Raw genomic sequence first — 24537 nt, 5'->3', positions numbered from 1 at the left:
GAGCGTTCTGCCGAATGAAAACATAGCCTGCTGACTGAAGGCCAGAGGGAATGTGAGAGTGAGGAAGGCCATGACAGGAAGTTGGGACTGGTGTAAAAAGCTTTGCATTGTCCAGTAATGTAGCACGTTGAACTGTTGCTGACCAAGGACTAGAAGTGTTGGGGAAAAAATCACCGGGCACCCGCAGTGGCTGGCCGTAAACCAGCTCAGCAGATGAGGCCTGGAGGTCCTCCTTAGGCGCAGTCCTGATGCCCAGCATGACCCATGGCAGTTTGTCTAACCAGTTGCTGTCCTTGAGGCTGGCCCGAAGAGCAGCTTTCATCACCCTGTGAAAACGCTCACAGAGTCCATTAGCCTGGGGGTGATAAGCAGTAGTACGGTGTAGTTGCACCCCCAAACTTTCTGCCACGGCATTCCACAGTTCAGACGTAAACTGCGTGCCCCGGTCTGAAGATATGTCTGAAGGGGTGCCAAAGCGGGCCACCCAGATGGCAATAAATGCCCTTGCCACTTCAGCAGAAGTAATCGATGCTAGGGGGGCAACTTCAGGCCAGCGAGTGGTTCTATCAACCATGGTTAGGAGGTGAGTGTAGCCATGAGAGGGGGGCAGAGGACCGACTATGTCCACATTAACGTGGTCAAATCGTCTTTCTGGGACGTGGAAAGGTTCTAAAGGGGCTTTAGTATGGCGATGTATTTTGGCCCGCTGACAGTCGACACATGTAGAAGCCCAGGCCCTAACGTCCTTCTTGAGGCCACGCCATACAAACTTAGCTGCCACCAGTCTTTGTGATGCTTTTGCGCCAGGGTGGGAAAGATTATGGACTGCATTAAAAACCTGTCGTCTCCATGTTGTGGGGACGATTGGTCGAGGCTGGCCTGTGGAGACGTCACATAAGAGTGTGGTGCCAGCATTGTCAAAAACCACAGCCTCTATCTGCAAACTTGTAGAGCAGGTTTTGAGGGACTGTATCTCAGGGTCGTTGACCTGGTCTACAGCCATGTCATTGTAGTCTAAACCCAAATGGACAACCCCAACCATAGCACGGGAGAGGCAGTCAGCGACATGGTTGTTTTTTCCGGCGACATGCTGCAAGTCGGTCGTGAATTCAGATATGTAAGACAGTTGGCGTTGCTGGCGGGCAGACCAAGGCTCTGCCACTTTGGCCATGGCAAAAGTGAGTGGCTTGTGGTCCACAAAAGCGGTAAATGGACGGCCTTCTAACAGAAAACGGAAGTGTTTGATGGCAAGGTAAAGGCCAAGTAACTCTCTGTCAAAAGTGCTGTACTTCCGTTCGCTAGGGCGTAATTGTCGACTGAAGAAAGCGAGGGGCTGCCATGTACTATCCACCCATTGCTCGTACACTGCACCAACAGCATAATCAGAGGCGTCTGAAGTAATGGCAATCGGGGCTGTGGCCGATGGATGCGCCAGCATAGTAGCCTTTGCTAGGGCTGTCTTAGTGTCTATGAAAGCCTTGTCTTTTTCTGCAGACCAGTCCACACTGTGTTTAGGTTTTTTACCTTTCAAAGTCTCATACAAGGGTTGCATGAGTTGGGCGGCACGGGGAATGAAACGGTGGTAAAAGTTCACCATTCCAAGAAACTCTTGCAAGGACTTTACTGTGAGTGGGCGTGGGAACTGTGCAATGGCCTCGACCTTTGATGGTAGGGGGACAGCCCCATCCTTAGTGACTCTATGCCCCAGGAAATCAATTATGGACAAGCCAAACTGACATTTGGTTGGATTTACGATCAATCCATGTTGACTGAGCCGCTCAAAAAGTGTGCGGAGGTGCATTAAATGCTCAGATTTGGAGGTGCTTGCCACAAGAATGTCGTCCAAATATACGAAAAGAAAAGGCAGGTCACGCAACACAGAATCCATAAGCCGTTGAAACGTTTGAGCTGCATTTTTGAGTCCAAACGGCATGCGCAGAAACTCAAATAAACCAAATGGTGTGATTACTGCTGTCTTGGGAATGTCTGCTGGCCGCACGGGCACTTGGTGATATCCCCGGACCAAATCCACCTTGGAGAAAATGACCTTTCCTGCCAAGTGTGTTGAAAAGTCCTGCACATGTGGAACTGGGTAACGGTCGGGTGTTGTTGCCTCGTTTAGCCGTCAGTAGTCTCCACATGGGCGCCAGCCGCCACCAGGTTTAGGCACGATATGCAGCGGAGAAGCCCAAGGACTGTTTGACCGGCGAACTATGCCCAGGCGTTCCATGTTTTCGAACTCTGCTTTGGCTACAGCCAACTTGATGGAGTCGAGACGACGAGCGCGGGCATAAACGGGTGGGCCAGAAGTAGTTATATGGTGTTCCACACCATGTTTGGCAGTCAGTGCAGAAAAAGTGGGCTGCGTAAGAGCTGGGAATTCAGTGAGCAACATGTGGAAATCATCAACAGTGGGAATCATACTAGACAGTCTGATAGAATTGTCCTCGCTAAACGTGCATGTGTATGAACAAAACGTGACGGCGTCAATCAAACGGCAGTTCTTAACGTCCACCAACAGCCCATGTGCACACAAAAAATCTGAGCCTATTAGAGGAAAAGCTACCTTTGCTATAACAAACTCCCAGCCAAAACGATGTCCGCCAAAACACAACTCCACATACCTTGTGCCGTACGTGCGGATGGGGCTGCCATTAGCTGCTTCCATAGGCGGGCCGTGGTTGTCAGCCATTACGTCCATGTGGGATGCGGGTAGGACACTCCTCTGTGCCCCTGTATCACACAGAAAACGGCGTCCAGATAAAGCATCGTGAACGAAAAGTAGCCTGCCTGCACGGCCGACGCTCATGGCCACTAATGAGCGCCGGCTTTGGCGTTTCCCGTTCTGCCGAAACTGCACGGAGAACGGCAGCGTTTAGCTTTGGCTCCGAATTTTGCGTGGTAGAAACACAGGCCAGGAGGCAGCTGTCGTTGAGAAGTTGCAGCGAAAAGTGTGGGGTTTTCTGGTGGCGTAGAAATATCATGCACGGGGAAAAGTGCAGACACACAGTGTTGTTGGCTTGCCAAAAAAAATTTATCAGCTTCTTCAGCTAGCTCCCGGCAATCAGTTATCATTGTGTTGGCTAGTGCTGCCCGTACGTGGGCAGGTAGCTGGCGAAGAAACAGCTGGACAAAAAGAAAATCCGGTTTGTGCTCACCGAGGAGATCCATCATTCGGTCCATTAGCTCGGAGGGTTTGCTGTCACCCAGTCCTTGGAGAGAGAAAAGCCTGTTGGCTCTCTCAGCGTCAGAAAGTTCAAAAGTTTTCAATAAATGTGCCTTAAGAGAGTCATATTTCCCCGTTGCTGGAGGGTTTTTCAGCAGGCTCACCACTCTGGACGCCGTTGAACTGTTTAATGCCGATACAACGTAGTAGTACTTCGTGGCGTCTGTGGTGATCTCTCGTAATGCGAACTGAGCTTCGGTTTGGGCGAACCAAGCGGACGCCGATGATTCCCAAAACTCCGGGAGTTTCAGCGTGACAGCGTTCGCGGTCATCGTCGTTGCACTGAATACGTTCAGCAAACAAGCGTCGGGGTCACCAGTGTAGAAAGGGTCAATAAATAGTCGCAGATGCACTTTCTAGCTGAGCACACGAAATGCGTGTGTCGTTTTTTACCAACCAACAAAACTCTGTAAACCAAAAAACAAAGGCCCTTAAAGGGCAAAAGAAATTATCACAACACTAGGGTCCTTAAAGGGTAAAGGAAATCTACAGCTAAACACTGAGCAACAAAAAGCATTGTGATTACAACTTAGTCAGGAAATACTGACAACAAATGCTTACTGAAAGAACAGAATAAGATGACCTATGTAAGCTATGGTGAATTATGTATAACTGTATCACCACAATAGTTTAATAACTCATTTCTAATAACTGATTTATTTTATCTTTGCCATGATGACAGTAAATAATATTTGACTAGATATTTTTCAAGACACTTCTATACAGTGTAAAGTGACATTTAAAGGCTTAACTAGGTTAATTAGGTTAACTAGGCAGGTTAGGGTAATTAGGCAAGTTATTGTATAACGATAGTTTGTTCTGTAGACTAGCGAAAAAAATGGCTTAATGGGGCTAATAATATTGACCTTAAAATGCATTTTAAAAAATTAAAAACTGCTTTTATTCTAGCCAAAATAAAACAAATAAGACTTTCTCCAGAAGAAAAAATATTATCAGACATACTGTGAAAGTTTCCTTGCTCTGTTAAACATCCTTTGGGAAATATTTAAAAAAGAAAAAAATCAATAAAAAACAAAAAAGGGTTGGGGGGGGGGGGGTGCTAATAATTCTGACTGTATATATATTAAATTATATATTTATTATTACATTATACTAAATGTTGTTCATTGTTAGTTTATGTTAGCTAATGTTAATGAAAAAACTAAAACATCACTGCACAGTGTTAATCAAGCTATGACACAGTAGATGCGACTAACACTAATATGAATATCTGAAGGAGCTCCTCACCATGATTTGTGCCATCTGGTGGTTTACCAAAGTAAGAGTGTTGCCGTATACAATGACCTCCACCTCCTGCACAAAAGATACTGCAGGGCTGCCACGGTTTTCATTGCTCTGAGTCACAGAGAAGGGCTCCAGTCCACTTAAAAGCCCACAGGTCTTGGATAAGACGTATCTGCAGGTGCCCTGGAAGTCATAGTCATAGCCGTCAAAGGTGTTGTAGTGCGGGTCACCCCATGCCCAGCAGCTGCTGCGGTACAGGGGCATGCAAACAGCCCTGCCAGATTCTACGGTGCACGTCTCTTTTTCTCGACAGCGGATGTTTTTACATGGATCTGCAGAAAAAAGAAACACAAGGTAAAATCTCCTGTTTACTTGTATATTTCAGGTTAGTTGCATATTAGTCAACCCGACCAGGATTTTCTGGTTTTGATTGTCTTGTGAATAACTTATGCAGCTAACACTTGTGTTTAATTGATGAATAATCATCATGCTGATATTATGTGCTCCCTGTTGATATCCACCGTTGTGTCCAAAAGGCAAGCCATACAGTGGAGTTGGTGGATTATATTAAAATATAAAAAGAAATATTGAAAAGTAGATCATTTTAAAATAAAGCCAATTATTTTCATTGCCAACAAAATAAAATCAAGCAAAATTGTGTAAAAAATGTAGCTTGCTCAAAAATAATTTCTTGTTTGTTGAACTGTTTTACAATATCTGTATCATACACAGATGCTTTTTGTTCTTTTTGGCAAACTAAGTGACAAATTTAACATCATTAAAACAAAATTTTTATTTTATTTAGAGGGCTCTGACTCCTCTAATTAACGCTTGATTCCCCCCGAAGAACTTCAAAACAAGGTGTCCTTTAAGAGTTAAGAAATAGTTTGCTCTGATCTGTATCCTAAATAATATTAAAATAATACTAATTAGATAATAATAACTTAATAACTTAAAAAAATAACTAATTAAAATAATAGACAATGTAAATATACATTTGACCATGGCTATAATGGTTCATACCATTGTGAATGCATTGTGAATGTTTGGTTTGCGTTAAAAATATTAATTTATCAGTAAGTGTTCACAAAACATGTTTCTTGTAAAATACGCCTTTGTACTGTAGATGTCCATAAAACTAGATGCATAGTTTGTATTTTATTATACCCTTGCTCGCATATGGAGGTTAAAAAGTCAAATAAAAAACATGTGCAGTCTTTCATGGTCATCCATTAAAAAGTGCAGGAATGCAAACCTGTCACCGTTTATTTAATATCACAAATGTCATTGAAAACCACTCAATATTCCTCAAAACACTGAAAACAGAAGTTTTATTAATAAATTAGAAGTGATTAAATTAAATATATAACTTTGGTTCACTGAGGCAAATTACCGAACATAACTGAAAAACTTGACCCCCCCGATCGTCAATGTGTAATTCATACCCTGCCTATAAAGAACCTGTAATGGTTCTCCAGTGGTTGTTTTGGGTGGTTAAGATGCTATATACCACTATATACACTCACTATATACAAAAAGGTGCTAAATACCAATTAAAGTACCAATTAAAATGGGTTCGCTATGATTAGAAGACAAAAAACTACTTTTAGTGATACATAACACATATATAACTGAGTGATGTAAACTCAGCTTGCATCATAAAGGCTGCATCCAGATACTATTGAATTCTGGTGCATTTGCAGCAATGCTAACTAATGTGCATTGTCAAATAAGCAAATAAAATAAAATAAATATATACATTTATTTAAAAGGAAAACAAATAAAATACTTCAAATGTGTAAATAAAATTCTTAATCAGTTTTTAATTTGAAAAAAGTGTCCCAATAAGGTGGCATTTATTTAATAGGTGTTGTCACTTACATTTACTTACTACTGTATGTATGGTATTATAATTTTAAAATGTAGCCTTTAAGGGTCTACTACAAACAAATTAAATAAAATCAGGTCCCAATTTGTGCACTTCTATTACCACATTTAAATCCTGTTTTTAAATAAAAATAGTGCAACTAGTGTGTTCATGCTCAAATTCTATTATTTATTTATTTATTTATTTATTTATTTTTTAAGTGCATTTTAATCTGAAGTGTGGAATATTGGACACTTTATGCACACAGCTGTTATGTTAGTTATGTAGTAGTTTTGCGGTAGAGGGACAGCACATTCAGACTCTGTTAGCGAATTACAACAAAATAACCTTAAGTTCACACAAGTGCATAAGTAGATAGCTAGTGTAATAATGTAAGAAGTGTTATCTTGACCTTGATAAGAGCAGTTCCACACTCCATCTCTGAGTAAACACTCGGTGCCATTGGGACAGCTGGATTTCTCACAGGTCAGTCCTGTCCCTGGATCACACTGACATTTCTGCTCACAGTAGTTAAGGTAAACCACCTCACCAGCCTGAAAGCACAAACACAGTCACATGCAGGACAGGATTTATAGGGAAATCCTGAAAGACACTTACTGATATTGACTGATTCATAAACTCTAGTATGAATCAATATTGTAGCTCTACCTTAAACGTCCGTCCCTGCTCATAGCAGCCGCATTGCTGGTGTTCAACACAGATCTGGCCATTGAAGAGGAAACCCCCGTCACAAGCACAGCCCTCTGTGCAAGTCTTGGGACACTGGATTATTGAGGTGAGGCCAGGACAGGCAGCAGAGCAGACATCTGAACACAGCTCATAATGACTGTGAGCTGGACACAACATTGCTGGAAGACAAGAACAAATATGCGATTAAACAGCAAGACTGACATTATAAATAAATATACATTGTGTTTCGATTTTCTGATTAACAGACAGTCCAAAGAAGACAACACGATGATAACAATATTACTAATAAAACATGACATAAAAATATTTAAATAACTTTATGTAATTATAGTCATTAGCGCTTATTTTAGGATCTGATTAAAAATCATATTAATAACAACAATAAATGCAGTTAGATGTGTTTCAAAAAAATGTTCTGCCTGTTTTATAAATAAATAATACAGTTTAATGGCTGGTATGTTTACAAAAGTTGGCATGCAAGGAATATATTGAAACTATCTTCATAATTATCAAATTCATAGTATGTATTATTTCATTATATATCTAATCCATAATATTAATAAATATAAATGTACTTGTACAGGAATATTTTTTGTACATTTTTATACATTTTAAAATTAAAAATACAAGGCATTTTCAATTTTTTTAATCTTACATATATTTAAATTATATTATATATATATTTTTAAATGATATTTTACTTTGTAGCTCATCAATTTTACATCTAGGTCACTTAATTAATTTATTGAGAAATACAGTAAAACACTAATATCTTAAAATTTTGACGGAAAATCTGAATTTTCTGCAATATCACACTCTAATTTGCAGCTCAAGAAACATTTGTGCTGCTTAATATTTTTGTGGAGCCCATAATATGTATTTTTAATTTATTGATTGGACTTTATGAAAATAATCTCCCTATTTATTGTCATATTTTATTTTTTTTTAATTATTTATAGGATGGTAAATCTGAATTTTCTGCATTAATACACACTGATTTAAGACATCCCACTTGGAAAGAACCTATATGAGGACATACACACATATATGAAACCTATTTGCAGTTTATATACACATACAGTATATGATATAATATAAGCTGTATATATGCTTATATATGCCACAAATAGGCAAAATTGAGGTGCATATACGTGCATATACAGGCCATATAGGTCTCATGTATTGCTTCTTTATATCCACATAATAGCTTATATCTCACTTTGGCAACTGTCATATAGGATGCCTAGCTCATATTTTCTGTTATAAAGGCAATAACTAAGAACTAACAAAAAAATGCAAAAAAAATCTATGTATGTGCGAACACTTGAAATTGGTATCACATGTAATTGGCATGTTATGGAATTTGGCAAATAAGTGAAGGGAGATGGAAAGCTACGATGTCTACACGTTTTCCTGAAACATTTACAAGGTCAATTCTTTCTTGCATGAAGATAGTGGAAAAGAAGGAAATGTATAACAAAACGGTTTGTTGTTTTTTTATTTTGTTTTTTTTCTGTTCAGTTTTTTTGTCTTATTTCTGTTCTTGTACTATATATTTTTTCTTGTACTATTTAATTGTTCTTAAGTAAATAAAAAATGTCAATTTCTTTTATTTGTCTAGCACCTATGGATTTTAATATTTTTACAAATATATAGGTAAACATATAGGTGAACATATACTGTAGGTGAAGATATATGTGCATATATGCACACATATATACATGCATATATGAACCTATATATGTACATGTATGCACGTATATATGGCCAAATTTAAAATGGCCAATTTTATATATGTCACATATAATAAAAACCTATATCAAAGCCTATATCAAAACATATATGTTTATATAGGTTTTTTCCGTGTCTGATAATAAACATTTTTGCTGCTTAATACTTTTGTAAAACCCATAATATATATTTTGAATTGATTGATTGGACTTTATGGTCATAACCTCTTTGTTTATGATCATATTTTAATATTTTTTAAACTGCATTTATTTCTAGGATGGTAAATCTGAATTCTCTGCATCAATACACACTGATTTAATGCACGAGAAACATTTGTGCTGCTTAATATTTTTTTGTGGAATGCATAATATACAATTTTAATTGATTATTGATTTTTTATGGACATAACCTCCTTGTTTTTGTCTTGTTTAAATAATTATAAAATCAGAAATGATCTTTTTGATTGCACAAACTTACGGCAAAAAGAGTCTGTCCTCCAATTTTGTATACTGACTCCGGCTGTGTGGCAGTTAATAGCATATCTTGCCACACTGTCACAAACCACCTTGCTGCTGCCCCCAGACACACATGTATCAAACACGCAGTCCTTTAGATAAGCTGAAGGATTCAGCATAGCGTGACAGGCAGAAAACGGCCCATTGGGATCAATCAGAACCCCACAATATGGAGGCTTTTCAAAGATGGCTTTCAGCTGGGGATCGCAGTTCAGACATGCGCCTGTTACGCATCCGTCCTCTTCACACACAGATCCAGGGATGTCCACTTTCCAGGCTCTCCCGAATATATTAGGATCGTTTGTAATATTGCCATCTGGGAGTTGGAAGTCATTGGATGGATTTCCGTCAAAGATGCCGCAGAGTCCACAGGTCTTGTTACGATAGTTTCCAGGGACGGTAACAGTGACGTAGTAGACCAGATCATAGGTCACTTTGAGGCCAAAGCCAGTCTCGATGATGTAGTTCACACCGTCCTTATAGGCCCGCACTAGTGAGCCATTTAAACTGTTTGAACTGTATGGTAGGTTTGTTAAAACCCCATTGACCTGTGGGAATATTGGTGTATTATTATAAGACATTGAAAGCAATAGACCCTTTTCACTTTGTGATAATGCATTTCCACACTGCAAAAATCAACCCAGGCTCATTATTAATATGTACCCCTGCATACGTTTCTTGACAGAATGAAATACGTCCCAGGAGGTAAATTATTTTGCAGTTTTTGTTTTCGCGAATCCAACAGAAGCTGCTGTGTACACTTTTTTAGATCTCCAATTTCTCTCGTGAGTGCCATAATGTTCTTGCGTAAATCCACCAGAGGCCACTGTCGACTGACTGACTGACTGACTGACTGACTGACTGACTGACTGACTGACTGACTGACTGACTGACTGACTGACTGACTGACTGACTGACTGACTGACTGACTGACTGACTGACTGACTGACTGACTGACTGACTGACTAACTGACTGACTGACTGACTGACCAACTGACCAGAGGCCGCTGTCGACTGGCTGGCTGACTGACTGTCTTGCTGACTGACTGACCGACCGACCGATCCCCCCACCCACCACCTTCCCTAAACCCAACCGACAATGTTTACAAAAGCAACACATAAAAAGAAAGCAAATTTTTTTACTATGTTTTCAAATCTTAACACGTTCTCACCCTGTTACTTACTTGTTTATTTTATTTTTAGACTTTTGTTTTTGTTTTACCTGCTTTCTGGAACCATTCTTCACCAAACTCAAACCCCATCATTGCGGTCAGCTCCTCTCTGAGTCTCTGTGCCAACGTACACGGAGAGCCATGGGCAAACTAGTATTAACGGAAAAGCCATCCACACGGAAGTAAGTGGTCAGCCAGTAGACCACTAGCGTTCATGTTAAAGACGAAATGCAGCCATTTGTATCTCTGGCTACATAATTCACGATCTTCAAAAATGTATACAGTTTTCACAATGAGCCTGTGTTTGCAAAAATGCTTCTCTTGATATTGGCAAAATAGTTTTTGGTTTGAAATATTTTACTGGATATATATACTGGATATTTTACTTCCCCAAGGGTAAATTATTTAGCTTGTTTAAAGGGAAAACTCAAATAACTTTGACTAATTTGTGAAAACAAAACAATATTTTTAACTTGTCTAAAAATGCTTCCTGACTTATGAATGTTGCGTTATGAGATTTGTACTTACAAAAATTTTAAACAAGAAAAGCATTTTTGGCAGAGCAGGTGTTTACATCACATATTTAAATGCTATAACCTAGTTATTATTAGTGAAAGTGAGATGTGTTAAGTTAACACCAGGGGTTGTGCTCAAACTGGTGCTGACTCACACTGTTTTTATAGTAGGGCTGGTTGATAAAGCGAAATTATATTGCAAATGTGATTGATCCTATCTGAGATTGTCATGCATCGAATACTGCCTTACTTAGCATTACATTTTATCATTGCAGTACAGAAAAAACCTCATTCTGCTTCTTAAACAAGGTAAATAAGGATTCATTTCATGTGTCATAGAAAAGAAGGAACACACATTCATTATTTTGATTCAGAGTATAAATATAAGTCTACAGGCTTTCACAGACAACCTTGGAAGCATGGGAAAGTCTGCTCACATATTGGCAATAGAAAAGCTAAATACAATTATTAAATACAGAATTTTATGGATAGAACTATTATAGAAAAAAATCTGGAAATAACATCACAATAGATCATTCTTCATTTATGGTTGAAAAAGGATAGTTCATCTGAAATGCAAATTTTCTCATTGTTGACTCAACCGCAAGTGATTCTAAACTATGAATCTCTCTCTCTTCTGTTGAAGAGTGAAAGAAACATACTGAAGGATCCTGAAAAGAAAAATAGCCAACCATAGTATTTTTTTTTTGTTTCTATTGATGTCAATGACTGTTTTTTTCCAACTCAAAAGGTTTGGAACAAGTGGAGGATGAGTAAATAATGACAACATTTTTAATTTTGGGTGAACTATCCCTTCAATATAGTGGTGAAGCAATAATCTCCAAGTTTTTCCATTTGCTTAATCTATGGATGCCCAAATGATTTATGTTGTATGTCAATTTCCACTTTTAAGATTCCGAGAAACAAATAAGTCGACAATGCTTTCAAATATTAAAGGAACTCATTGCATATCATTATGTATTATTGGAGCTTAATAGATCACAATCAAGAACAAAAGCAGATAAACCTCCACTTACCGAGATCTGAGGCTGGTTTTGTCTTAAGACAAAGGTGCTGCCATACAGAATTACAGCCACTTGCTTGGTAACGGAGACTTTGTACACTCTATTGGGAGTCCATCGCTCATTCTCCACCTGGATGGAGAAAGAGGTGAGGTTGCTCCAATCCACACCACAGGACTGGGCCAGTATATATCTACAGGTGCCCTGGAAATCAAAGAGTCGTCCGTCAAACGTCACGTAGTGTGGGTCTCCAGAAGCTTGACAAATAGCTTTCCCGATTGGCTGGCATTTTTGAACACCATCCACCAACTCGCACTTCTCAAAGGGGCCACAGGATATCTTATTACAGACCACCTATGAAGAGAAAACATCGTATTAAGATTTAATGCACAGGACAAGATTTATAACATAGTTTAAAAGAGATGATCAGCAATAAACAAATAAATGCAGCGGTGGCAAATCAAGTGTAGCTTCATAAAGATGACAATTCGCAAACATTTTAGAGATGCTGTCAAATCATGCCTAAAAAGGCTTGTTAACCCTCTGGGGTCTGAGGTGATTTTGGGGCCCCTAAGATGTTTTGACATTCCCTAATATTTGTGCTTATTTCAGTTACTTATTACATAGTATTGGCCAACATGTATTTTTTTTATTCAGCACAAACTGTGCTACAATAATATGTGAGAAATGTTGATGTACATGCTTGTGTTTTTAAGTTTAAAAATATTATGCGTGGTTGGTAAGTTTTGAAGAAACTAAATGAGACTTTTGAGTAACTAGTCTTATAGAATAATTACTTCACAATTATGTGAAAATTATTCTGTTCTCTCATTTAAAGAAAACATTACAATGACTTACATGTTGTAAAGACTGTTTTGGGTTAGCTTTTGCGTGGGAGTGACAATAGTCATGAATATATCACACCTGGAGAGACTAAAGACACTCCCCCACTGGCTAATGTTCACCCATCAAGGGCATTGTAAAGCAATGTCGAACTGCAAACGCTAGCCCAAACTAAATGCTTGTTGTATTACTTGCTGTATTATGACCATGTTGTTGTATTACTTGCTGTATTATGACCATGTAAACACTATGGGTAAACATTCTATGTGCATGTATACAGCATGCACAAACATTTATTTGAAATGGTATAAAACTGTTGTAATAAAAACTCGCTTGTGCATTAATCCAGCATTTAAGGATAATTTTGGAATGACTCTGAAACACTGAAGCAGCACAATGACAAAAGCTTTAAACACAAGAATAAATAATATTTTAAAAATAAAAAACAATTACTTTAATGACAAGTTGAAAAATATCCCATTACATATTGATGAATTTATTCAAGTATTTCATTATTGAATCAACACTGAACGCAGTTTAGCTAAATGAAGTCATCAATGTCATCTGTAGAATTGCTTTATTGTTTGAATAATGAAGCAAAAATGATGAGCAATGCATTTTCAGGTGTTGTGAATCCATCTGTATTGAATGAAATACTTGATCTGAATTTTCAGAAGTCATACTTTCAATATTAAAATAATTTTTAATATTATAAATACATAACTTAGGAAAGACCTAGGAAAGACATATACATGTCAAATTACAGACAAATTAAACTAGAGAAATGTAAAAGATAGTAATGAATGTACAGTAGTGTATGCTTCGAGTGAATTTATTTGCCAATTTTGTTCAAATATTAATTCCACAGACTTTATAAACTAAGCAGGATATTTAAATTTGTATTATTAGAAAAATGTCTCATTCTATGACTTCTCTAAAGCCGCTTTCTAACACTTACAAAACAAATCCAACCACATAACAAAATCAAAATTATATATTCAGTCTATTTATTGTCACTGAATTGCGTCTTCTTACCTGGCTGTCTGGTGAACACGTGCACATCTCCTCACAGCTATTGCCAGGATAGAACTTTTGGTAAAGCAAGTAGTAGCGGCTTTCATAAACACAACCACACTGGGCCAGCGGGACACATCGATCCCCGCTCCTGATGAAGCCCTGGTCACACACACATCCTTCCATACAGAGGCTACGACAGCCAGCCGGAGGAGCCAAACTCTCACAGGTCACTTCACAACCAGATCCACACAGCTCGTAATGGCTGTGGAGAGGACACTGAACACCTGGAAAAAGACAAATGGGCAGATTAAAAAGATAGAAAACAAAACATTAATAATCTTGTAGTAAAAATCGTGTTATCTTGTAGCCACCCTCCTTTTGTTCCAAATCTATTTGAGTTTCTGTTCTCACTTTATATTAAGTGGACTTTACTAGCTATTTACAACAAAAAATAAATACAATGTACAGTCGAAGTCAAAATGATTAGCCTTCCTGTGATATTTTTCTTAACAAAGCAGGGAATTTTTCACAGTTTCTCCTATAATATTTTTTTCTTCTGGAGAAAATCTTATTTGTTTTATTTTGGCTAGAATAAAAGCATTTTTTAAAAACCATTTTAAGGTCAATATTATTAGCCCCTTTAAGCCATATTTTAATTTGATTGTTTACAGAACAATTAACTTAGTTAAGCCTTTAAATGTCACTTAAAGCTGAATACTAGTATCTTGAAAAATATCTAGTATAATATTATGTACTGTCATCATGGCTCTGATCAAATAAATCAGTTATGAAATAGTAGTTTTTAAAATTATTATGTTTAGAAATGTGTTCTACTCTCCATTAAACAGAAATTGGGCAAGAATATACACGGGGGGCTAATAATTCTGACTTCCACTGTACTTGTTGTTTTCATATTGCATTGCACAACAATTATGGTGCTACTCATGAGGTATACGGGTAAGTTTATAGAGACAGGTTTGGTGGTATAGGTAGATTTAAGGGATAGAACAGTCCATTTAATTTATAAAAGTAATATAAAGTATAATTACAAAAATGTAATTACAAAAATTAATTAACAATAATGTTAATGTGCATGCAGTTCATTTCTATAAGTACAATGTAAGAACACGCATGTATATAATAAGTGCATTGCACCAAATGATTTAAATGTAAAAGTTTAAAAGTACGAGGTAATTAAGGCCATTTAATATAAAGTGGGACAGAGTTTCCTTCTATTGATGAACATAAAAGTAGCTTCCACTGGCTACCAGTTTCCAACATTCTTCAAAAGATCTAATTTTGTGTTCAATAGGTAGCACATTTAAATGTTATATTTGATTATGATTATGACTATGATTTGATTATGACTATGACTATGTATACTCCGAACCTTTATATTTATAACAAATCTGTACACACAATTCAACATCCAGATTTTTTGACTAAATGCATCACTGTTTTATGGTGATCGTCTTTTTTTTCATATTTATTTTATGTTGTCACTTGTCACTTTATGTACACTGGAAGCTTCTGTAGCCAAAACAAATTCACTGTGTGTGTGAAGCACATTTAGGAATAAAACTGATTCTGATTCTGTTTTTTTTTTGTTGCTACTGATATGCTGGATCAGGATATTAAATTTTTTTAAACTCACATCCAACGATCTCTAAAAGTCAGCAAAGAAGTCAGTGAAGAAGTGTTTCTAATTTTCACGGTCACTTTATTTTGATGGTCTGTTCGTTGAATCTAAGTTACATTGCATCTATATGCCAACTAACTCTCATTAGATTATAACTGTTAGGTTGGGGTTAGGGTTAGTGTCAGTTGACATGTACTTTGCAAAGTTTCTTATAGTCAGTTAAATGTCTGTTGAAGGAGCAGTATCAGTAGATATAATGCAGACAGTCTACTAATACTTAAATGGACCATCAAAATAAAGTGTTACCATTTTCGCATTATAACTGGGACTTATCTTCTATCAATGGGTCCTTAAAAGCACAATATGCATGCTGTTTCCGGTTAAAATGTCTTTAAAACACTAGAAGAATGTTATATTTTGTTGACTTATAAACTTAAAAAGATTTTGTCATCATTACTTTACACAAAAAGAAGATATTTTGATGAAAACTGGAAACTATGGAAGTCAATGGTTACATGTTTTCAGCATCCTGAACATAATATCTGCCAAAGTCTCATCTGACTTATGTAAACACAACAACTCCCATGATTCCATGTTCATTTACGGCAATATATATCAACGCCTTTGTAATGGTTTTGAATAAGCATGTTCAAGTGGGAAATTGTACATATTGTGCCTCTAATGATAAACAAATCTACAACTTCCTTTATATATTAAGAAAGGGATGACTTTGGGGGTCTATGGCATCAAAAGGATGGGAACCCCTTGGGCTAAATTGTCCTGTCCGGTTTGATCTCGAATAGCCTTATATTGAATGTCCTAACACACCCTTTTATCCTCACTATCTTTGCTTTTGTGCTCTGCTTTAACTTTCCCAAAGCCTTTGCTGATGTGAACGAAACCAGTACTACAGCATCATGAAAGTCTATATCTACTCTGACTTAATCTCTTGTGAATGGACACAATATTCCTCGGTGTTTATTATCCCAAAAGTTCTCGATACAAATGCCAGATATCACTCACCACAGAATTCAGCGCTTCTCCAGGGACTGATGGTCTTTCCCATGGCCTGACAGGAAGATGCATACGCCGTTATGGCTTGGCACAGGATATCTCTCCTTCCTTCATACAGGCAGACATCATAAACACAGTCCTCAAAAAATGCACCAGGGTTTAGGACGGTATGACAGTTCCTGAAAGGCCCCTGTGGGTCACGCAGCAGCCCACAGTAATCAGACGTCCCATAGAGGCTCATTTTGGATGGATCGCAAGTCTGACAGTTGTCCGTGCAGCCATGAGCACAGCCTGGGATCTGAGCTACAAGCCAACTGGCACCAAACTCCATGGCTCCATAAGCAAGTGAAGTTGTTCCTTTGACAGCTAAATCATCCTCTGGGTTTCCATTATAGTTCCCGCAGAGGCCACAAACGGCACCCATGTAGGTGCTTGGGACGGTGACGGTTGCAAAGCTGTTCCAATCAAACGTGACTTTGAGGCCGAAAGAGGTTTGAACAACAGCATAAAAGCCACTTCTGAAGACAGAAACCTGACCTTGAAGAAGATTAAATGGGAGATTCAACAGAACACCGTTGACCTGAAAAAGAAAGCCAATTCTGCTTCAATTTCACCAAGCTATTTGAAATGATAAAATAGTTTGGCAGTGGTTTAGGTGTGTAACTAATACTTACGGTAACAAATCCAGCATATTCTCTATCAATAACAATGCTGATGTTATATACTTTAATCTCCAGTAGTTTGGTGAATGTCACCACTTTGCTTCCACGGAACTCATTTTGCACCAGCACATTAAAGGGCACCAAGCCAGGAGCTGAGACACAGACTCCAGCTAACTGATATACGCAGCTGCCCTGAAAAGAGAATATATACAAATAATACTTTTATTTTGTACAAAGGCATTGAAGCAATGAAGTATTTAGTATTTTTGTGTAATATTATAACTTTACATTTTACAAATTCATTTATTTTTTTTCCACTTAGTTCCTTATTTATCTGGGGTCATTACAGTGGAATGAACTGCCAACTATTCCAGCATATGTTTTACGCAGCGGATGCCCTTCCAGCCCCAAACCCAGTACTTGTAAAGACCCATACTCACTCATTCAGACACATTTATACACTACGGCCAATGTCATTTATTCATTCATTCATTCATTCATTCATTCATTTTCCTTTGTCTTATTTATCAGGGGTTGCCACAGCAAAATGAACTGCCAACTATTCCAGCATAAGTTTTATGCAGCAGATGCCCGTCTAGCTACAACCCAGTACTGTACCCATACACACTCTCTATGGACTGTGGAGGAAACCGGAGCACCCGAAGGAAACCCACACGAACACGGGGAGAACATGCAAACTCCACACAGAAATGCCAACTTGCCCAGCAGGGACTCGAACCAGCAATTTTCTTGCTGTGAGGAGAACCACTGAGCCACCGTGCCAGCCCCACATTTCAAATGAACTGGGTCAAATAATTAAGAGATTTTTAAGTCTGCCCAACAGAAGCAAAATGCAGCATCGTTGGATGCAAAATACAAACTGAGGAAAATGCCTTAAAAGTTTTTACACCAGCTTGATTTTTTTTAGTTATGACTATTTTGATACTCTTGTTTTTCTGAAATGGGACAAAATGAAACCAGAAGACTTTTAAACTGTAAAAAAAAACTGAATAGATGTCACAAAGTCCTTTTTAGGATTTAGCTGAAACTTGACAAAATGTCTAGATACTGCACTTTGACTTTTAGGGCAAAAGTATAAGAAAGATTAGTTTTTTTCATAATATAAAAAGGGTCCTGTTTAATTCTTTTGATTTCTTATTATTGTTTTTTAAGTTTTAATAACATTATGTTTTTTTTGGTCATTTTTATTAGTCATAATTTTATCAGTTATAATCTTTATATTTCAGTTTCATTCATTCAATCATTCATTCGTTCATTCATTCATTCTCCTTCAGCTTAGTCTCTATTTCAGAGGTTGCCACAGCGGAATGAACCACCAACTAATCCAACATATGTTTTACGCAGCAGATGCCCTTCCAGCCGCAACTCAGAACTGGGAAACATCCATTCTCTCACATTCACACACACTCATACACTACGGCCAATTTACTTTATTCAATTCCCTTATACCGCATGTCTTTGGACTGTAGAGGAAACCAGAGCACCCAGAGGAAACACGGGGAGAATATGCAAACTCCACACAGAAATGCCAACTGGTCCAGCTGGGACTTGAACCAGCAATCTTCTTGCTGTGAGGCGACAGTGCTAACCACTGAGCCACCGTGCCACCCATTTCAGTTTCATTTTAAGGGTAATTGTAGCAATTCAGAACTGTTTATTTAATTTGGTTTTACATATGTGATTGCCTAATTTTTTTAATCAAGCTAATGAACAGTTCAGTTTCAGTGTGACTTCATGAACTATGCAGCATTAGTTAAGCATGAGTATTTTCAACCTTTTGATTATAATAATAAATGATTACTATTTTATTGTTCCCATAATTTTCTGTTGATCAAAATAAAGTGAAACACCACAGAATGGCTAAAGTTGAAAAAAGAAAAACATACTATGGACTTAATGCTGCCTTTCTAGGACAAATTACTGATCAACCATATAAAACATTTCATGTAAAAGTCTTTTTTATGGCAAAATAACTGTTGAAAAAGAGCATTTGCTACATTAATATTTGTCTATGTTTGACAATGGAAAAATCCAAATTGCTTTTCTTATTTTCTGTTTTTTCCTTGTAATGTTGTAAAAATTACGTCAACAAAGTAGTACCTGGAAGTCGAAGAACTTCCCATCAAAGGTGTAGTAGTGGGGGTCTCCAAGTGCCATACAGGTGCTTTGGAGGAACGGATAACACCCTGTAATGCCATTGACCACCTCACAGCGCAATCCTGCTCCACAACTGGCATCCTGGCATTCAAGAAGTCCACCCTCTACGGAGCAATGACAAAGCCTCTGGCAAGCGTTATCTGCCCAGAAAGTCTCCCCAGCAGGAACATATCGTCCATTGTAGGAACAGCCACATTGGGTCGATGCGACACATTTGGATCCGCTCAGAACAAACCCAGGATCACAAGTGCACGTTTCAATACAAGGTAAAGTGCAGTTTTTATGAGACTTGAGGTCCATGCAGGTCAAAGGGCAAGCGCTACCACAGGATTCATAATGGCTGTTTTCAGGGCATCTGTAAGCTGAAAGCACAGTCAGATAATATTAATAACAAAAACTATCAATTTTGCACAACATTATATACTGTATGTTTTGCATAATTCTTATACGATAACACTTTACTTGAAGGGGTGTTCATAAGACTGTCATGAAGCATTTATAATCATGATGTGTGATTGAATGAATGAAAGTGAATGAATGTGAATAAGATGTTATGCATGTTTATGACAACTGTTATTAAGTGTCATTTACTCAGTTATGTCATTTTAAATGCAAATATGACATTGTTATGACAACTTGACATTATCAAGAAAACACAACTTGTCATAAATCTGTCATAAACATGATTGTCATGAAGCATGTATAATTGTATAATTGTGTCTGATCATGTTTTCAGTGGAACAAACTGTATTTGTCTTTAAAATGTCTCATTAACAGTATTAAAATAATCTTTAACAGCATCACTAATATTTATTGATATTTTAACGACAAATCTATGCTGGAAAACACTCCTTGTCATTGTATCGAACAACAAATCCCATCATATTCTGCAGTCACACACCTGTTTCAGTTCACCTCCTGATTACACACATATAGCTGAAGCTAGACCGATTACTAGGACTATATATAAACCACACACTGATAACTATGCTGAGTTATACTGTAGTGTCCATTATGTAAGCACTTTCCAGGATTGTCTAGCCATGTTTTTGAACCTTTGTTTGTTTAATGTAATGTTTGTTGTGCCACCTGCCTAGACGTTTTGCCTGTTACACCGATTACTCTTTGAATTATCTGTATGCTTCCGTCCACTCCTGTACCGAACCTTGCCCGCCTGATGATTCTATTAAAGCTGCATTTGGATCCAACCCTTGTTGTCACCCCATCATTAAAATATGTATATTTGTTTTCCAAAATAATCCCTATATTTAAAAACTAAAAATAATGATGGTGTTATAAAATTCCTGATGTATTTCTAATGGCTTCATGACAATTATGTTTATGACAGATTTATGACAATTTTTGCTGTCTTGGAAATGTCAAATTGTCATAACAAACAATGTCATATTTGAATTTAACTGAGCAAATTACACTTATTGACAGTTGTTATAAGCATGCATAAAAACACATGTGTCGTTGTCATGCTTATAAAGATTTAATGATAGTCTTATGAACACCCCTTCAAGTAAAGTGTTACTTCTTATACTTACTACAATTGGCCACTTCTCTCCATTTGGTTAGCTGTATCCCAACACGTTGACATACACTTGCATACACCTCTAACGCCTTACACAAGTAGCTTCCACTCCCGTCTGCCAAGCAAACATCATACACACAGTTGCGGATGTAAATATTAGGGTCTATAACAGAGTGACACTGGCTGAATGGGTCTTTCATTAAAAGTCCACAGTAGTTTTCAGTCTGCCATTGTTGAAGTGCTTGAGCATCACATTCATGACCTCCATTATCATCTCTACAGCCCTTATCCAGTGTTAGGTTCAGGACTTTCCAACTTTGGCCAAACGCTGTTGAATTGGGAGCCTGGGTGTTGGAAGGCATTGTGAAATCATCAGCGGGATCACCATTGAAGTTGCCGCAAAGTCCACAGACTTTATTCATGAAGACAGTGGGAAGGGAGACCATGAGATAGTGGCTCCAGTCATACTGCACATTCAGTCCGAAAGAAAAGAGGATGCTGATGAAACTCCCAGACTGAAAAATGTTCACTCCAACATCGTCAAGAATGACAGGAAGGCTCCACAAAATCTGGTCAATCTGCACGAATACAAATATAATGCATATCAAAGTAAACAGTTAGTATTTATGATGTGTTTTATAAAAAAAAAAATAATAATAATAATAATTTTAAAAGCGCAATATTGTGCAATTTAATGTTTTTTTCTTTAGTTTGTTATGTAGCTGTTTATGCATATATAAAATCTGAAAGTTACAAAGTAACAGCCTGCCAAAAATGGCTCGATTGTAATAACCAAGAGCATCATTTTAAAAGAAATTGTGATTTTCTTAGATATTATAATCCTACCTGTCAAAATTGGAATGTAACAATGAGGGATACATACAAGATCGACATGTTTGGATATTATTATAATTATTAATATTATGTGTATATGTCTGTTCAAACGCGCACCTGAAACAATGAGTGCCCACTTTTGCTCTACTTCAAATCGTGTGTACAGAATCCGTTTGGGGAAACAGCATCTATTTATCACTATGGAGTGCGTCTGACAGTCACATGCTGCTACATGAACTGACTGTTTTGAGGATTGCATAAGAGGGGCAATGGTGCTTGTGATGGAAAAGAAGGGAATCCCACTGTTTTCATATTTATTTCAAAGTTTTTTTGTGCCTAAATAAAACAAAAGTACAGAACAGATTCACATTTAAGAGCAAGGGGCGTCACCTGGTGGTTCGGCGGTATGGGTAGCATATAGGAAGGATCAGCTCTTTGATGTTTATTGCCACCCTTCATAGAAAACTTTAAAATATGGGAGAAATACAAGAAAATACCTTTACGGGATGATAGTGGGATAGAATTGTAAAATGTTGGAGAATCCAGGGAAAAATGCGAAGGTTGACAGGTATGATTATAATTGTTTTAGATACTATAGATGTACAACTCAAAAAGATTGCAAAGTTAGTCAATGACTCAATAATCCAAAACCGTCGATATTTTTAAAACAGAAGCAATCCCTTTATATCTTTATATATGTGTTATAATCACCAGCAGTATTGTCCTTGCAGGCTTTGGGAAAACACTCCGTCATTCAACCGAACTACAAATACCATCATGTCCTGCAGTCACACACCTATTTCTGTTCAACTCCTAATTACACACTCATAGCTGAAGCTAAGTAGGTCTTGCTGCAGTCTGGAGGCCTCCAAGTGGAAGGTATTACACCGCAAATAGATTAAGTGGCCTCCAAGTGTGAGGGACTTACGCCGCAGATGGGTTGGGTTTAGGTAATGTAGGTGAAGTAGACATTAATAAAACACATCAGGTTACTGTGAAGTTGGGTTTATGGGTTGGTGTAGACGTTAATAAAACACAACAGGTTACTGTGATGTTGAGTTTAGGTTTGGGGTATAGGTGTAGACATTCATAAAGCACAATATTGGAGTCTGTGTCATGTACAAGACATTAAATAAATAAAAACTCCAGTTTTGTACAGCCCACTTGGAGCTGACTCCGACCTCCGTTTATACCCTTTGTGTGCATTACGTAAGCCTTTTCCTAGATTGTCTAGCCGTATTTTTGAACCTGTTTGTTTTATGTTAATGTTTTTTGAGCTGCCTGCCTCAACCTTTCGCCTGTTTACACAGATTATTGTTTGGATTATCTGTATGCTACCATCTGTTCCTGTACCGAACCTTGCCTGCCTAATGATTCTATTAAAGCTGCATTTGGATCCACTGCCTGTTGTCACCCCATCATTACAATATGTATATTTGTTTTCCAAACTAATCATTATAATAATAATCATCCAGTTTTTACAATAATACACACATTGAATTCTTTGGACTATTTAGACACCCCTAACTTGTCCACTTTTTTAAAAAGGGGGAAGTGAAGCAACAGCTTATTTGCATTGAAAAGCACACACAAGAAAAAAAAAACATGTTTTTTATGCTCACACTCAAAAAGTAAACATTGGACCTGCTATAATTATTTATATGTGAGTTAATTTGAGCTGAAATTTCAAAGACACCTTCTGAAGACACCAGAGGCTTATATTACATATTGTTAAAAGTTCTCTCACAATGCATTTAAGGTTTTAATTGATTTTGTAATTTCAATTTACCTGGACTTTGCCGGGTTTAGAACTCTCAACACTGATTGTGATGCCACCGATATGCACAGTTACTTGTGCCACATAGGAGACTCTCGTGTCTCCGCGGTTTTCATTTTTAGCCAGGACTTCAAAAGCAGGCAGACTGTCATTTTTCTGGCAGTTCTTGGTGACAACATAGGTGCAAGTGCCCATGAAGTCAAAATAACGCTGGTCAAATGTGGAATAGTGAGGGTCACCCATAGCCCAACAGATTCCTAATGGTTTCTTTACACAGACGGGGGATGAATCCTTCATCATGCACTCCTCATCCTCATTACAGATGATGCCGAAGCAAGAGCGAGGTGATGCCAAACCCACTAGTAAACAAAAGAGATAATGATGGTTTAATTAAAAAAGTGAGTTGATTAAGAGATGGTTAATGATAATTGTTTTATTGTAATGCATATACAGTTTCAGTCAGAATTATTAGCCCTCCTGAATTATTGACCCTGTAATATTCATTTTCCCAATTTCTGTTTAACAGAGAGAAGATTTTCTTCAACACATTTCTAAACATAATAGTTTTAATAGCTCATTTCCAATAACTGGTTTATTTTATCTTTGCCATGATGACAGTACATAATAATTTACTAGATATATTTTCAAGACACTAGTGTTCAGCTTAAAGTGACATTTAAAGGCTTAACTAGGTTAATTAGGTTAACTAGGCAAGTTAAGGTATTTAGGCAAGTCATTGTATAATGATGGTTTGTACTGCAGAGAATCGAAAAAATATATAGCTTATGGGGGCTAATAATATTGATCTTAAATCAATTTTTTTTTTTAATTTTTTTTTTAAACTGCTTTTATTCCAGCCGAAATCATTTCAATTCCATTTCGGCTTTAATTCCAGCCGAAAAATAATTTTATCAGAAGAAAAAAAAAAATAGAGGAAATACTGTGAAAATTCCTTGCTCTGTTAAACAATTTGGGAAATATTTGAAAAAGGAAAAAAAAAAACACAGGATGGCTATTAATTTAGACTTTAAC

At 37.4% G+C, this 24537-nt stretch overlaps 1 protein-coding gene across 1 annotated transcript in view; it reads right to left on the bottom strand.

The window, feature by feature from the left end:
- LOC130241850 (IgGFc-binding protein) overlaps positions 1–24537 on the bottom strand; it is a 50581-nt gene that overhangs the window by 21219 nt on the left and 4825 nt on the right. Inside the window, exons 3-13 of the mRNA XM_056473815.1 lie at positions 23518–23864; positions 20908–21472; positions 19301–19719; positions 17192–17371; positions 16527–17097; positions 13883–14148; positions 12020–12358; positions 9258–9843; positions 7008–7207; positions 6751–6892; positions 4475–4803 (exon numbers count right to left, since the gene is read on the bottom strand). Of these exons, the coding sequence (XP_056329790.1) occupies positions 4475–4803; positions 6751–6892; positions 7008–7207; positions 9258–9843; positions 12020–12358; positions 13883–14148; positions 16527–17097; positions 17192–17371; positions 19301–19719; positions 20908–21472; positions 23518–23864 (3944 nt within the window). The remainder of the gene's footprint in view (positions 1–4474; positions 4804–6750; positions 6893–7007; positions 7208–9257; positions 9844–12019; positions 12359–13882; positions 14149–16526; positions 17098–17191; positions 17372–19300; positions 19720–20907; positions 21473–23517; positions 23865–24537) is intronic.

This window comes from Danio aesculapii, chromosome 15 (genome assembly GCF_903798145.1).
Source record: "Danio aesculapii chromosome 15, fDanAes4.1, whole genome shotgun sequence".
Classification (NCBI taxonomy): domain Eukaryota; kingdom Metazoa; phylum Chordata; class Actinopteri; order Cypriniformes; family Danionidae; genus Danio; species Danio aesculapii.
Note: the sequence above shows the minus strand (reverse complement) of the source record. Positions and strands in the feature narration are given on the sequence as shown.